Source organism: Ursus maritimus, unplaced genomic scaffold, assembly GCF_017311325.1.
Source record: "Ursus maritimus isolate PB19 unplaced genomic scaffold, ASM1731132v1 scaffold_30, whole genome shotgun sequence".
NCBI classification, from domain to species: Eukaryota; Metazoa; Chordata; class Mammalia; order Carnivora; family Ursidae; genus Ursus; species Ursus maritimus.
This window is the reverse complement of record NW_024425564.1, coordinates 17,728,045-17,744,478: the sequence shown is the minus strand read 5'-3', so window position 1 is coordinate 17,744,478 and position 16,434 is coordinate 17,728,045. Positions and strand designations below refer to the sequence as shown.

At 41.3% G+C, this 16,434-nt stretch overlaps 1 protein-coding gene across 1 annotated transcript in view; it reads left to right on the top strand.

Moving 5' to 3' along the window:
• The window catches only part of F13A1 (coagulation factor XIII A chain), a 163,757-nt gene that overhangs the window by 110,003 nt on the left and 37,320 nt on the right, over positions 1-16,434 (top strand). Inside the window, exons 9-10 of the mRNA XM_040645023.1 lie at positions 10,419-10,522; positions 11,911-11,999. Of these exons, the coding sequence (XP_040500957.1) occupies positions 10,419-10,522; positions 11,911-11,999 (193 nt within the window). The remainder of the gene's footprint in view (positions 1-10,418; positions 10,523-11,910; positions 12,000-16,434) is intronic.

The window sequence follows — 16,434 nt, the reverse complement described above, 5'->3', positions numbered from 1 at the left end:
GGTATGTTAATGATTATTGTTTTCCTAATAGCATTACCTTTTAACCATTATAAAATGTCCTTCTGGGTGATATACTCAACTAATGAACGATCAAACGTTATATCAAAAACTAATGATGTACTATATCTTTGCTGATTGAATTTAAATTTAAAAAGTCCTTTGTCTCTAGTGACAATATTTGTCATGAAGTCTATTTTGTCTGATATAAATATGGCTGCTCCAGCTATCTTTGGTTCTATTTGCACAGTTTATGTTTTTCCATCTTTTTACTTTCAACCTATTTGCATCTTTGAATACAAAGTGTATCTCTTAGATGCAACATACAGTTTTGTTATCCATCTATCCGACCTCTGCCTTTTGATTTTAGTGTTTAGTCTACTAATGTTTAATGTAATTACTGATAAATAGGGTTTATATCCACAATTTTGCTATTTCCTTTCTGTATGCATTATGCCTTTTTTCTCCCCCATTCCTCCATTAGTATAAAAAGATATTTTGTAGTATACTATTTTAATTCTTTTTCTGTTTCTTTTGACAATATATTTTTCAGGTTTTTCCTTAGTAGTTTCCCTGCAGATTATAATTTAAAACCATCATTTGAAACAACTTAGTTGTTTCAAATTAATACCAAGTAATTTCAATAGCATACAAAAACATCCCATTCCCCTTGCCTTTGTTCTGTTACTATAATACAGATTGCATCTCTCTACATTATAAGCCCATCAATACAATTCTAAATTACTGCTTTATGAAGTTGTCTTTAAAATCAGAGAGGAAAAGAATTCAAACAAATATACATTTATACAGTTTTGCCTATTTCTCTATGTAAGTTACCTTTGCCTTCTTTTTTGAAGGTTAGTTTTTGCTAGATACACAGTTCTTATTTAACTTTTCCTTTCAGCAATTTGAAAACCTCATCCCACTGGCTTCTGGCTTCCATGGTTTCTGATGAGTAGTCAGTTTTAATCCTATTGATGAACTCCTGTACATAATCAATCACTTTTCTCATACTGTATTCATAATTCCCTCTTTGTTTTCAGCTTTCGACAGTTTGGCTCTGAGGTATTTAGATGTACGTATATCTCTTTGAGTTTATCCTTTTTGAAATTTAACTTCTCAGATGTATATATCAATGTCTCATCAACTTTGGAAAGTTTTTAGCTATTATGATTTTCAGATATTCTTACTGATCCTTTCTCTCTTTCCTTTTTCTCAGGGACCTTCACATGAGTATGTTGGTACTCTTGATTGTATCCCACATGTCTCTGGGGCTCTGTTCATTTTTCTTCTTCTTCTTTTTTTTCTTTTTTTTTTATTTCAATTTACTTATCTTCAAGTTCACTAATTCTTTCTTCTCTGCATCTACTCCAATCTGCTTTTGAGACCCACTAGTGAAATTTTTGAGTTTTTCATTCTAGTTATTGTATATTTCAGCTCCAGAATTTCCGTTTGATTCCTTTTCATTGATATCCTGTTTGATTAGACATTACTCACATGGTTTTCTTTAGTTATTTGAACATGTTTATAATACCTGATTTATAATCTTTGTCTAGTAAAACCAGGGTCTTGTCTTCCTTAGTGACAATTTCTCTTGACTGCTTTTTTTTTTTTTTTTTTGCATATGGGCCATACTTTTCTGTTTCTTTGTGTGTCTTCCATTTTAAAAAAGTGCTAGACATTTTAAATTATATGATGTGACAACACTGTAAATCAGATTTCCTGCTCCCCAGAGTCTGTTGTAGATGTTTGTGTTGTTGCTGCTGCTTACTGTTTGTTTAGTGACTTTCCTGAACTAATTCTGTAAGGTTTATATTTTTTATCATGTGTGGCCACTGAAGTCTCTGCTGGGTTAGTTTAATGGTCCAGTTAACAATGGGACAGAAATTTCCTTAAGTACCTTGAACTAACAAGTCCTCAGCCTTATCCAGGAGCTCTCTGTGTGTTGGGGGGAATGTCTTCAATGCTCCACCAGTAAATTTGCAATTCTGCTATAGCTTTAACTAGGAAGTAAAAGTATCCCACAGTATCAAAAGTATGCACGGTATCTCAAGTTCAGAGGTGAGAGATTAGAACCCTCTTAGGGCCTTCCTGGCCGTGCTTACAACCCTGCACATCTGTGTGGCCATCTAGACACTCAAGAATATGTCAGAATTGTTCAAAACCCCTATGGACATCTCAGTCCTTAGGTTTTCCTTTTAAGTTTTTTTTGGTGGACAGCCTTTTATTATCACCAGTTGGTGTCATCCCTTAGCATCCCTGTGATGTTAAGCAGTCACTTCTAATTATTTTTGAAAAACATCCTTTGGGAAAGGCTATTTGCACAGAGTGAATTCTGAATCAAAGCAAATAAAAAGATATCCTGAGAATGGAGTTTTCAGAGAACTGCCAACAAGTTAGTAGTAATTCTTTGGAGATGGGGCTTTTAGAGAGTTCCAAACCCAATTTTCTCCCCTTTATTGGTTGCTAGGTTGCAAGTTTTTATACCATAGTTGTGAGGCTCTTGGCTTTCATGACTATCATGGAGCTGTGGAGAGGGGGAGTGAGAATAAGGCAAATTCCAATGCTACAAAACTCACTCTTCTTAATGAGATCCATTTGTTTTTGTCGATAAGTTGGTTTTGATCATGTTTGCTAGAATTCTCATTGTTTTTATGAAGGAAAAGTTTCTTGGAAGTCCTTATTCTGTCATTTTAGAAATGTTTCCTTAGAGCACGCTCTTTACCGGTACACAAGTAGTTCCAAATTCGGAGTCTACCACACTCCTTGACAGTTTTACATTTTGTAGTAATATTTTAGTACCTAGTATCATCTTTCTGACATCCTGTTGAAAAACATATTATTTTATGTATATCCTTTTACTTCTCTATTTCTTTTGTATGTTGTAGGGCATTATATTGCTCTTTTAGAAATTGTGTATAAAAAGCTTCCTGTGGATTTCATTTCAACCCAATAAAGGGATGTTATCAAATATTTGTTTTAAAACTAGGAAGGGGCATTGTTTTTTGAAGGTTGAAACTCCCTTTACTGACTCTCTTCCCATTCCTATCATAGTCCTATAAGAGAATATCTCCAAAGAGGGCCTGAAGTCCCTATTCTACTCAAGACCCACTTGAAAGAAAACAGAGAGGGAGTTTGAGAGGTTAAAAAAAAAATCAGAGGTTACTACAAATACCTCTCAGGAAATTAAAATGGAAAAGAAAGTGGGAGCCATCTGATAAACCACACAGAAAATACCAAGGTATTTTCCATAATAAGAAAATTATCGTGTTTTGGTTAATCATAAGCTCTGCCTAAGTGTCATGATATATACCATTCAAAATTTGCCAGTTTTTGAATAATTAAAAGCTAATAAAATATACACCACATAGGCTATATTGAATGTATTAATTTCTTTTGATGATTAATAAGACCTCTAGAAAAACCTTATATAAATAAGAGCTATCAACCTTAGAATATTATACTCATAAATAGCTTTATAATACAAAATGGTGATTTTGGTAACTATTTAAACTATTGGCTATATATTTTTTAAATCCCTTCAATAATTATGGATAAACTTGGCCAGAATTTTTTATAGACATTTTTTAATACGTTAGAGTTATCCAAAACAAATATTCTCAAAATCTGACTTTTTCTTCATTTTCAGGTATGAGATCAATCCCTAATTTGCTATGCCAGAGAGAGTAGTAAAGGGGGACAGGGTCTTATTTTTCAAATGAATCTAGCACAGGGAACCCAGAAGAGTTACAGAGAGCTTTCTGCTAAGAAGTAATGGCAGATGTGGTTCATATGGATGGGTGGTATCTACTTCCTGAGCATGTTAAGGATTATTTGTTTTGTTTTTGCTTTGCTTTTGTCAAATTTAGTTTCATTCTCTATCTTATCCATTTCCTGGTGCCACAATAAAAAAATTAAACAGATAATCAAAAGAGGTGAAGTTATCAAAGGAAGAGAAAAAAATAAAATTAAAAAAAATCATTGTAATAAAGCTGCTATAAAATGATCTTAATAAATATTCAAGAAATCAGTACGTGGAAGCTTAAGAAGAGAGTAGAAAGGCTCAGGACTAAGGAAAGACACACTTCCGGAAAATTTTATAAATAGAAACAAACTTCTTAGGTATTATAGTATAGTATATGTAATTGAATACATCTGGGCTGGCATTTATCCAGTACCTACTGGTCGGAACATATAGCATTTAGACTGAGTATCCTTTCTGATTGGTCATGATTTCCAATTGGCTCATGACTGTGTCTGAGCAGTTATTAATTATTTTGATTATCATCCCTTCTATAAATACACCTCATAGTTTCGTTCTGGAAATAACAGCACATCCCCAAACCCACTCCCTTATCTTCAACCCCACTGACTGTGGTCTCTCATGCTACAGAAGACCGTGCTTAAGCTGATTCCTCAACTAGCATTGGAGGACCCCTTCCCTGCAAAGGACAAGCAAAAACAAACACCTTCATTACTTCTCTTTTTTCTTGGTGGGCAGCTGGTTTCTACAGCGGGGCCTGGTCTCCACCTGATTGGACTTCCAACCTCTGAGAACCCCAAAGAGACTTTAAATGCTCCTTCCTGGTTTTAGCATTCCAACAGCCCCTAACAATGAACAGCTGCATTCTGAAGTAGTCTAGTGCTCCCACAACTGGCTCCCAGCTCCATAAAAGATTCCTCCAGCATGCCTCCCTTTCTCTGAATAATTCCTTTTTGTTGTTTTGCTTTATTACCTTTCCTAACTGACAAATTTTTTCTTGGTCCAAGCTTTCATTTCCGCTTTGGAATGTCTTGCTAGGCAAGCATCAAAATCCACCAACGTGTCTCCACTTCTTTCAACAGCGCCCACCCCATCCCATACCTGTCATCATTGGAATGGCCAAAACTCAACAATTTCAAGGTGTGCTGTCATTTTTGTCACCAATAGCATCGCCTGTATTAAGAGTATATCAAAAGACCCCAGGAAATGGGGCTGCGCCCATTTGCCACAAATACACAATTTGCAAGGTAGCTAAGTACATTTCTTCCACCCCCTGCCATTTTTAAAATAAACGAATTCAAAGATTTGCTTACACTCGAAGTTGGTCCAACACATCTCCTTGAGGGCGTTCACTCAGTCTTATTTGTGCTTTCCCTTGAGCCATAATAAAGCTGCAGAATCAGGGTTACAAGCCCACATCTCTTTCTTCCCTTGTAGGAAACATTCCTGGAAAAATTGTAAATGAGATGACCCCATGGAGCATTTAAGCAGTTAGCCGGGCTAAAGGCAGTAAAGGACTCCTTGCTTAACTTGTCCACTTTATTGTCTTTGAACATCTAGCGCGCAGAGCCCCAAAGCCCATCTTGATCTCAGCTGTGTTCTCTGTCCACTTCTCCATCGTCCCACAGGCCCTTGCTACTCCAGATGTGACTTTAGCCAGTGGTTAAAACCAGGGCAGATTTTCAACTGTGCTCTATTTTCTTTTAATAAAAAATAGTCCACTTACATAGAAATTAGTGCATGTTTATTATAAAAATTGCAAACTTTGCAGAAAAAAATACAAAAGTCAGAGTTACCCATCTTCTAACTGCTCAGAACATTTCCAACATCTCCTTAAGTTTCCTTTCATATGTCTCTTTGCATATTGTACTCATTTTTTATTCCTGCATAAGAAATTACTAAACGCTTAGCAAGCTAGAACAATGCAAGTTTATTATCAATTTCTCTGGGTCAGAAGTTTGGGCACAGGTTAAGTGGGTCCTCTGCTCAGGGTCTCAAATAATGGCAATCAAAATGTTAGTTGAGGCTGTGGCCCCATCTGACGTTCAGGGCTCTCTTTGAAACTCATTTACGTTCTTGCAGGGATTCCGTTCCTTACAGCTGTAGAACTCGTGGAACCTTCCATCTTTTCAGGCCCAGTAGGAGAATGTCTCTGCTGCTTCCAGTTTCCAGCTTGCTCCATGTAAATGGCTTACCTGATTAGGTCAGGCCCACCTTCCTAGCTCTCTTTTAATCAAATCAGAGTCCACGGATTAATTATCTTAATTACATGTGCAAAATCCTCTTGGCCACGTAAAGTAACATAATCACAGGAGTGATACACCATCCTATTCATTGATTTCACCCACATTCAAGGGGAGGAAATTATACAAAGTTGAAGGCCATTTAAAATTCTGCGTTCCACACATATCTACAGACACAATGAACACATACACTGTCTGTGTTCTGTAGTATGATCTTTAAAATGTAATATTCCATAAGTATCTTTCCTGCCAAATAAATGTAGATCTGCATTTTTATGGCTGAATAATATTCTGTTTTGTGTTTCAAAACAATCACGTATTGGACAGACTGTTTCTGATTTTTCCTTCTTGCAAATTATGCAAGGATGAATACTCTGAGTACTTGTCTTTGCATCTGTGTTCATTTGCTGCACATAAATTCCAAGGAAAGAGGTTATTCAAAGGATAAACCAAATCAATGCTGTGACGTTCCTCCCAAGGTCCCTTAGCAATGCATGGGGCTATTTTTCTAGGGAGGCTCTGCGTTTGGCGAAGATTCTGAAGATCCTTTGTACCAGTTCTGCTGAGTTATTAGCATCCTTGAAAGGAGTTCTAGACATCACTAGCTGTCACTGCACGAAACCTACAAAAAGTAACATAAAGCAAAGATGGGTTCTTCACTTGTCATTCCATCGTTATTCTCCCGCAAAAAAGTTATTTTCGACTTGATTAAATAACTCTCAATGAAATGGGGGCTTTATTTTCATTTCTACACTGCTTCTTCAAAAAGAGGCAACAAGAAAACTAGATCACTTTGAAGGTTTCTAACTTTCTTTTACCTTTAAAGTGACACTGTACGTGTTGATTGTAGAGTGGGAAGTCAAGTTTCAAATGAAGGCTCTGAGAAAATATAAAACCGTGAATCTTAATAACAAACAAACAAACGAAAGTTTAATTACACCTGCCGAGGAGAGGTCCTACACTTGCAAGGAGTTATCCTTGCCTTTCAATCGAGCAATACTTTCTGAGCACTTCCTAAGGCTTAGCTGTAGTGCTGGGAATATGATGGTGAACAAGACAGGGCCCCAGAAGTGAATCACTCCCTCGACAAATTTCATAATAAAATTACAAGATGAAAACAGAAAGACTATGACAGATCTAGATAAAGAAACTTTGAAATAACCTTTCAGGAAGCATATATATTTCCCAACCTGCAGACAACCTTGTGGTAAATGGTATTCAGTAATGTCTGTAAATACTAGCCCCTTTCACAGGGGACCTTGAAATCAAAGACAAGCATGTGTACCCAGAAATACTTAACACCCAGCCAAAAGGGAAGCCTCATGGCATGAGTGGTCCAGGACACATTTTATCTGGCCATTCTTGAGCAGAGAGAATAGCATGATTTAAAAAAAAAAAAAAAAAAACCTATGGCATCCTCCCACTCTATTCACGACGAGCCTGGGAGCCCAGCCATTGGCTTTCTACCCGTTGACTAAGGCCCAACCCCAACCTTGGTTCTCCCTCTGAGATCTGAAACGCAAAGCTTGTTTATCTTGTAAGAGGCTAACCTTGTCCAGGATATTTGAATTTAAATAAGGAGGTTCTGGTGCCTACTAATCTAGGGTGGTGGCATAACAGTGAAATCCTAGCTAGAGCCAGGATTGCTAACCACACTTGCCTACACAGATTGTGTAGGAAGCAGGACTATGTCCATTTGGATTGCAGATGTTTCCTTGCTGTTTTCCTGGATCTCTCTGCCTAATGATGCAACTTTCACTGTTCGGGGGGGAGGCTAGCAGTCATGTTTAAACTCACAGTGACCTTTCCAGCTTCAGAGGAAAGATACAGGCTCTCACGCGGGAAGCAAACTCATGTTCCTGTCCAACACCTTCCTACCTTGACCCTGATCTACACCTACAACTCCCTGCCCCTGAAAACAGTGCCTACTCCCCACACCCAGGCATGGTGTGGCTGTCAGCCTCATCCTCCTGCAATCTTGGGAGTTGAGTGTCCTTTCACTCCATCTCCCTATTCTCTATTCCCACTCCCTGCACTGGTTCTTCCTCTGTAAGTGTGACAATCTCTCCTAATGTGAAAATAATCAAAACACTCTTGCCTGTGTTGCATTACCTTCTAGCCACGGCCCTATCTTCTCTTTTTCCCTTCATAACCTAGATCACTCTGAGGAGAGAAACCTACACTGCAACCCTCTGTTTCCATATTCTCCTTGTCTGGCTCTGCTCCCATTCTCCTCCACAGTCCGTGAAGATGCCAGCAACTCGTCCAATTCTGAGTGTCTCATGTGTATATAAAAATGTCTCTAGGGTTTTGTCTCCTGGGTTTCTCACAGGCTCTCAAGTTCATCACATCCGATATTGAACTTGTCAGCCACCCAACACACACCCCCCAACACAAACCATCTTTTCTTCCTCCTTCATTCAGTCTTGGTAAATGGAACCATCATACTCTCTGGAAACATGAAAGTCTTCGTCCACTCATCCAGCTCTCTCACCTCCAGAAGCCCGTATCCACCAATGGCTCCTGGTCCTCCCCAAAGGGATGGAGGTCAACTCAGCTCCATGGCCCATCCTGCCTCCCCACCCATCTTCCACAAAGACAGATTTGCAGATTTAACTTGCCCAAGAATAGAGCTCAATCATTTGGTTTGGGATAAAAGGATCTCACAGTCTCATTCTTCCCTACAGCATAGCTCTTTGTTTAAGAGCATGGACTCTGGAGCTCTATCACTAACAAGCTGTGTGACCTCAAGCAAGATTCTTAACCTCTCTGTGCTTCCTGTGAAAACTGGAGATAGTAGTACCTTCCTAATAGGGGATGGAAACATCAGATGTGCTAATATACATAAATTTTTAGAACAGAGCCTGGCACAGAGTAAGTGCTGTGAGTATTTGTCAGTTTTGTGATTCCCTGCCTACCCTCACATGCCATCCCTCTCCCCCATACACACAAATACGCAAGCATGCTGCCCTCACGCCACAACAAACAGCATGCAGTCCCCCAAACACACTGTGTGGGCTATTTCATGCCTCCACAATTTTGTTCTTACTTCTCGTATTGACTTTCTAAACTCCCACATTTCTCAGCACTTAGCTCAAATATCACTTCTGCTGTGAAACTTTTCTTCATACCCTAAGGGTCTCCCCACTGAGACCCCACTGTACCCCAAATGAATTTCCACTGCATCACGTCTATGAATTATTTTCAAAAGTCCCAGACTTACTGTTTTTGAGCACTTATCACATGTCAGGCCCTATTCTAAGTGCTTTACACCCATTATCTTGTTTAAGCCTCACAGCAAACCTATAAAATATTGTAACAATGGGTTTACCTGTTCATCATTCCTCCTAGATCATGAGGGGCTCTGTGGGCAAGAACCTATGTGCTGGTCATTGCCGTGTCCCCAGCACCTAGCCTGGTGTGCAAAGGGTACATAGTGAAATTAATACTTCCAAATTGAGCCAATCAAAGATGAGCCAAACTCAGAGATGGGAACATGTACGAATTCCTGACATTGAAGGACAGTTAAGCAAAGGATGAATGGTAGTTGGATCTGAAATTCATCAGTGCTATAAACAAAGACTGCTATGACTACCTCCCCCCACTGTTAAATCGTTATTACTGCATGAATATTTTCTATAGCACAGACGGGTTAATGTGCTCTCATTGGTTTCTGTACTGTCATATAATTTCAGGTCTTTCCAAGGACATAGTAATACAATTCATAATGACATTTTATTCCATGCTCTTGCCTCAAGGGTCATATGCAAAGTTCTGAAAAGTTTTGCGTGGCCCTCAGCTCATGGGTTGCCCACCTTTGATAAAGGGTAAAGAGACACTCACCCTGACACCCTTTTCTTCTCGTTGGACACGAAATGGAAAATTGCCACATATTAGAGACAATTATAGTCAGGAGTTAATGTTATAGTTTCTATGGCAACGGCCTAAGCCCATAAACACAAGCATTTTATTGCTTAATTGTTATAAGAGATCTGCTTCTTATAAATCTAATATGCATAAATGTAAACATAAATATAAAAGAAATTCAAAGATATATGTATCTCAGTTTCAATTATCTTTTTTTCCCTACCCTTTTAGCACATAGTACATTCTGTTTCATTAGGCAGCAGAGGATGGTTAAGACCAAAACTGTTTCATGCACTGGGTGGCCTTGAAACTGATATTAACAGGGAAGAGAAATGGCCAGCCACCTGATGGCCCCCCAGGGGTGCCAATGGGAATGCATCTGCCCAGCGAACTCAAGTCCAGGGTATGTCTTGGGAGTCTTCAATTTGGTTTATTCCATTCCAGCATCTTGTAGATAGCATACTCACAGGAATTCTGGACACCTTTTGATTTCTTGGGACGTCGAATGGAATGGGAAGTTTAATCTTACTGGGGTGGTGTTTTCTCAGGAACTACCACTGCTGGAATGAAGCCTGGATGAAAAGGCCTGATCTTCCCGTTGGCTTTGGAGGGTGGCAAGCCGTGGACAGCACCCCCCAAGAAAACAGCGATGGTAAAACTGCATCCTCCCTCAGGGACTCGTTTCACTGCGATCTTTATTTTGCTGTTAGGGTTGCATTTGATGTGTGGGCAACACTCCCACTGGGAACCAACATCAAAAGTGTGCTTCCTGGGCCCATGTACAGTATTAACGGCCTGTCAATCAGTTTAAATTCAGTTCAATGGTCGGCTTTCCCCTGATTATTCTACAACTGGTAAAAAAAAAAAAAAGGCATAAAACTTAACATATATAATTCATCTACTCTTGCTTTGATAAGTAGTTTTGAAGACAAGAGAAAAAATATCTGTGTAGGCACTTTTACTAGGCTCTAAAATATACCTCTGCCCTCTGTGATACACAGTGATAAGATATAAGGCAGTAGAGAAAATAAAGAACTCAAAAAATAGTTACAGATCATCCTTTAAAATGTTGTTTTCCCAGAACCTGATTTCTTTTTACATTGTATGATTTCTTCCAAAACCTAAGTATGTGGGTATTTATCATCCAACTTGCCATCTATGCTAAGCGATGAGTGGCAGCTATGACCTCCCCCAGATTTTTATAAAATCACATCGTAGGCCTCTATTTCTCTTTAATATGATGATAAAAATCGGTGGCCTGGGGACATTATGTTTACTTCCTCAGGTATTGATATGAGATATTGACGTGTGTGTGTGTGTGTGTGTGTGTATATACGCATATATCCATAAACATTCATAACTTATTCATAAGAGACTCATGCTTTATTTATGCTGGATTTTGAGGGAGAATGTTCAACATTTTCTGGTGTTCTCAATTATGTATCATGAGGAGACGTCAGAGATGACTAATGGCAGTTAATTTCTTATTAACCAAAGATAGCTGGTTAAAATGTAAGGAAGTTTGTAAAAGTAATCATGTGCCTACTGACTTCCAGAATGCATGCTGGGCATTGATCAATGTGTGGTTAATGTCCAGATTCCCTAACTGAACCCTTGACATACATCCATGATGTCCAAAAACAAAACACAAAAGTCAAAACAAACAACGACACAACCACTGGGGACACGTTACCATCTCCAACATTCCGGAGACCGGCTGTAAATGGATCCATCCCCTGTAAGCAAACAGCTCAGTCTCAACACAAACCTCTGGAGTATGTGTTCTCAGCGGGAGAACAGACACAGACATAGTGACGCCCTGTATTCTTCTCCCGGCTTCAGATTTTGTTTTGAGAAGGCGTTTCCAACAAAGCCTTCTTGATCACACACGTTGGTCATTCGCCGTCTCTGGCCATGAGAAGCATTTGGGCTAAATCAATGATCAAGTTGAAAACACTTACCCTCCACAGAGCCTGTATCTGTATCTGGACAGAGTTGAAGACGACAAACTCATGCTTCCCTTTCCTCCTTGTGATGCAGGGATGTATCGGTGCGGCCCGGCCTCCGTGCAAGCCATTAAGCATGGCCATATTTGCTTCCAGTTCGATGCACCCTTTGTTTTTGCGGAGGTAAGTAGTAAGCGGGAGAGCAGTTCTGCTTTCTTCCCCAACCTCTCAACACTTGAAAAATAAGACACCAGGCTGTTGCTTCTAAATTTCCCAAGTCCGTGGCATGTGTTTCTTGTCTACAAAGTCGACTAAACATCATTCCAACCTCTAGGCTCTTAATTCTAAATGTAGTTCTTACTTAACATTTTTCTTTCCTTGATGTTTTGAGATTTTTCTCCTTGAAAAGCAATTGTGTTACTAACCTTAGTTGAGTTCTTCGCACCCATGAAATAGGTATCAACTGCTCCTGAGAAATTAAGTGACTAAATGAATCCCTCAACTAAAAATTGGTGGAGACAGTCCATGAATTGAAATTTCAGAGCAGACTACTTACTCCGACACTAACCTTGCAGTTCACGTAAAACAGGATCCAGACACACCCCAGCCATGGTCTTAGTCTGGGAACTGCAAACCATTTCCTGCCACTCCAGGCCATCCTCCGTCATCTGGGAGGGAAAGCAGAGCTGCTGAAATAGGGAGGGGAGGGAATGGCAGCCAGAAGGCAGCACGCTTCATGGGTTGATGGGGACACTTTGGTGCAGGGTCTGAAATTCTGAAAGATTTGCATGGGGACTAGGAGCAGATGACGCTGTTAGAGAATCCTCCAAGGAGATCTCTAAAAATCAAATTAAATATAAAAGGTAATGTTAAAGGAGAAGGCTGGGAGGCTGGAGGCAGGGGATGGAGAGCAGAGAAATCTATGAGAGGCTAAGAGGCAGGATTTATCCAGGGTATAGTTTCACCAATAAGCACACTGAAGAAATGTGCGTTGTATACACAGTTCTTACTAGGTAATCACTGTGGCTACCATTTGAGGCTCTTGGCCACCCTTTAAGATCGGTATTAGGATTCTTCTCATTTTACAGAAAGGAAAATTGAGGCAGCGTGGTTAATAACCTTTCCACGTTCGTTGAACTACGAACAGTCATGCTAAGATCTAAAGCCAGGCAGGTCCTGGAGCTCATGCCAGTAACCAGCACACTCTATGACTATTCTGGGATAAATATGTGGCAGGCACTGTCCTGTGTAGAACTCAGAAGCCTATGCCCTTACAAAACTAGATTCTTGGGGCGCCTGGGTGGCCTAGTCCGTTAAGCCTCCGACTCTTGCTTTTGGGTCAGGTCGGGATCTCAGGGTCCTGAGATGGAGCCCCTGGGTACGCTCCCTGCTCAACAGGAGTCTGCTTGAGAGTCTCTCTCTCCCTCTGCCCCTCCCACTCATGCTTTCAAATGTGCATGCTTTCTTTCTCTCAAAAAAATAAATAAATAAATCTTAAAAAAAAAAACTAGATTCTTGATGGAGGTGGCGATACATAGTACATCAAAAGTCAAATAGCGGTACTGCAAGAGACTGTGGAACTAATTGTCAGATGAGCAATGTGGGTGATAAATGATCTGCATTTAATGCATACAGATTCGTTCATTGAGAAACACGGGTCAGGAACTGAGTAGGGCAGTAAAGGCCATAAGATGCTGTCCGGGGAGGGGGGGCTGACATGAGGACAGAAGATAATGACACCTGTGTGATAGCCACAGGGTATGGGCAGCGCATCGCGGGAGCACACGGAGGGAGGGGCAGGGAGGCTCGCTGGAGGGATTAGCGCCTGAGCTGCGTCTTGAGGGATAGAGGAAGGAAAGAATCTTAGGCAGAGGGGACAATCTGAGCATCAGAATGGTGTGTGTGGGAAATTACAAGCTGTGCAGGCTCGCGAAAAGTGACCTGTGGAGAGTGTAGAAGATGAGGGCCGAAGGAAATGCACATAGGGACTTTATGTCCTGAGAAATGGGCACTGCCTCCTGTAAAGGAGTCTCCATAGGGGAGACTTGAGCCCCATGGAGCTGGGACTTGAAAGGGGTGGCCCCGGAAAGGGGAGGTCAGCGGGAAGGCTGTGTTTGCTCCACACCCTCCCCGAAAGGGCGGGGCCTGAGCTCCCCAAGTGGCAAGAAGCAGGAAGGAGGAGGGAGCATCCGGAAATGTTTAGGAAGTAAAATAAGCGTGAATATTCAGGCAGCAAGATCATCCGGAATTTGAAATATACAAAGGGGACAGTATTTCTTCCACGAGACTACCATTACAGTTCTAGAAGCCTGGGGGAAACAGGCAGAGTGCATTTCGGATTTCATCCCCCTCAATGTCACTTCGAGATTTGGAGATTTATCCGAACCCCCCCCCCCCAGCTGCCAACGATAGTTTAGGATGCTAGGAGAACCTCTTAATGGGAAATCACTCTAAAATTCACAGAGCCTTGTTTTTATATTTTTATTATGCTTTGTTGCTGCAAAGAAAGACAGAGGGAGCAACCTCCCTCCAAGAGCGAATTGCCTAATAGCTGTTAATGCAAACGCTTTTTGCTATTATTAAATATAGATCGGGGTGTTATGCGTGTCATTGGGATTCGCAGATTATAATTACTCCTCTCTCAGCCACTGCAGACTTGTCTGACAGAGCCTACGATTTGCTGCTTTGGCACGGGCTGAGCCCCAGGGCTGAGCCATTTATAAGAGATGCTCGGGCTGTTGAAAGTGTATGAGGAATCTTTTCTCAAGAGTGCCCAAAGTAGGACCACATGGGGGGCATCGTATTTAACTTTAATGAGAGTGTCCATGACTCAGGTTCAGACTGCATCCTCCCTTTCCTTCTCCATCCCCTGGCTGTGTAAGCCTGCCTGTCGCACCCCAGACAGGCAGCCCAGTGTGCCTTTTCTTACCTCTCACTGACTTTCTTGGTCACTCCTTACTCATTTCCGGGCTGGATTAAACATCATGTTCACTGACGTTTTTTGATCTCAGAGCCGTGGTCTCCTCTAGTGAAAGCAGAATCCAAAATAAGAAGTGAAGGGGAGCAGAGGATACAGGCTTCCAGTTATAGAATAAGCCACGGGGATGAAAGGCACAGCATAGGGAATATAGTCAATGATGTTGTAATAGTGCTGAATGGTGACAGATGGTAGCTACACTGGCCGTGAGCATAGCATAGAGAAGTTAAATCACTGTTGTACACCTGAAACTTATGTAACATTGTGTATCAACTAGACTCAAATTAAAAAATTTAAAAAAGAGGCATGTACATGGGAAGCACCCTAACTCTGCCCCTTTTCCTCTTCTCCTCCATTTTAGAAATGTATTCTTCACATTTCTAGATTGCTTCCAGGGCTTGAAGCTTATTTCTCTACCCTCCTCCCTTCTCATGCCCTCAGTGCCATGGTGAGGACCTCCATTCTGGAAGCCCATCTGCCTTTTCTCTCCTCAACTAATGGTGACCTACGGCTTCTAAAGGGGGGAGGAGAGAACAGAACAGCACTAAGGTCTGGAGTCGTCTCCTGAGTTCCCGTGTTCACTGAGCACTTGGGAGCTGCTGCTTCTCTTCCATCTTAGCTTCCTCTCGTTGGCTCTGTCCTCCCCTTCATACCAGCACACCCCAAACCTGCACACACAATGTGTATTCATACACAATGTGTATTCACACACATGCCCACTCCTCCTTCCCTCCCTGTCACTGAGCTGATTTTTGCAGCAATGATGACTGCTCCCCCAGGACCACAGTAACTGGTCCATTGCTCAGAAGCTACATATACTTTCCCTTGCTCTGGGCCACTTTCTCTGCATAGCCTGTTTTGTAGTTATCTCTACTTAGGAACCAATGAACAAAAGAAGTCTTCCTGCATCCTGAAAAAAAGTTTCCATCCTGGGGCGCCTGGGTGGCGCAGTCGTTAAGCATCTGCCTTGGGCTCAGGGCGTGATCCCAGTCGTTCTGGGATCGAGCCCCACGTCGGGCTCCTCCGCTAGGAGCCTGCTTCTTCCTCTCCCACTCCCCCTGCCTGTGTTCCCTCTCTCGCTGGCTGTCTCTCTGTCAAATAAATAAATAAAATCTTAAAAAAAAAAAAAAAAAAGAAGAGTTTCCATCCTTAGTGGTAAAGAGCGTAGCTTCTGCCAGCAGTAGACATATGCTCACATTCCAGCAGCACATGCAGAACTTTGTAGAGGGGGGACCCTCAGCTTGCAGCCCCAGCCCCCATTTGCTGAGCCCCTGGGGCTCAGTAAGCACCTCAGCAGAGGCTGAGTAGAAGTGCCCGTGTCTGACAAAGAGGCAAAGGTGTGGTGTGCTGAACCAGCACCAGATTTCACGTTGGGATGCGCAGGCTCTGTGCGACCACTGAGCCATCAGATGTGGGGGTAGGACTAGATGGCCACTGAGACTCCTTTTCATTCAAAAGAAATTAACTTTCGACATAGGGCTTTCTCCAGCAGTACTGATCTAGCTTTCTCCCCTGTAAGAATGGCATTATTAAACCTGATCTGAGAGACAGTGAGTAACTTGCCCAAAGTCACACAGTATAGATCCAATATTCTTTCCAGCATCACCTGCACTTACAACTGTCTACCATAGACACGCAGTT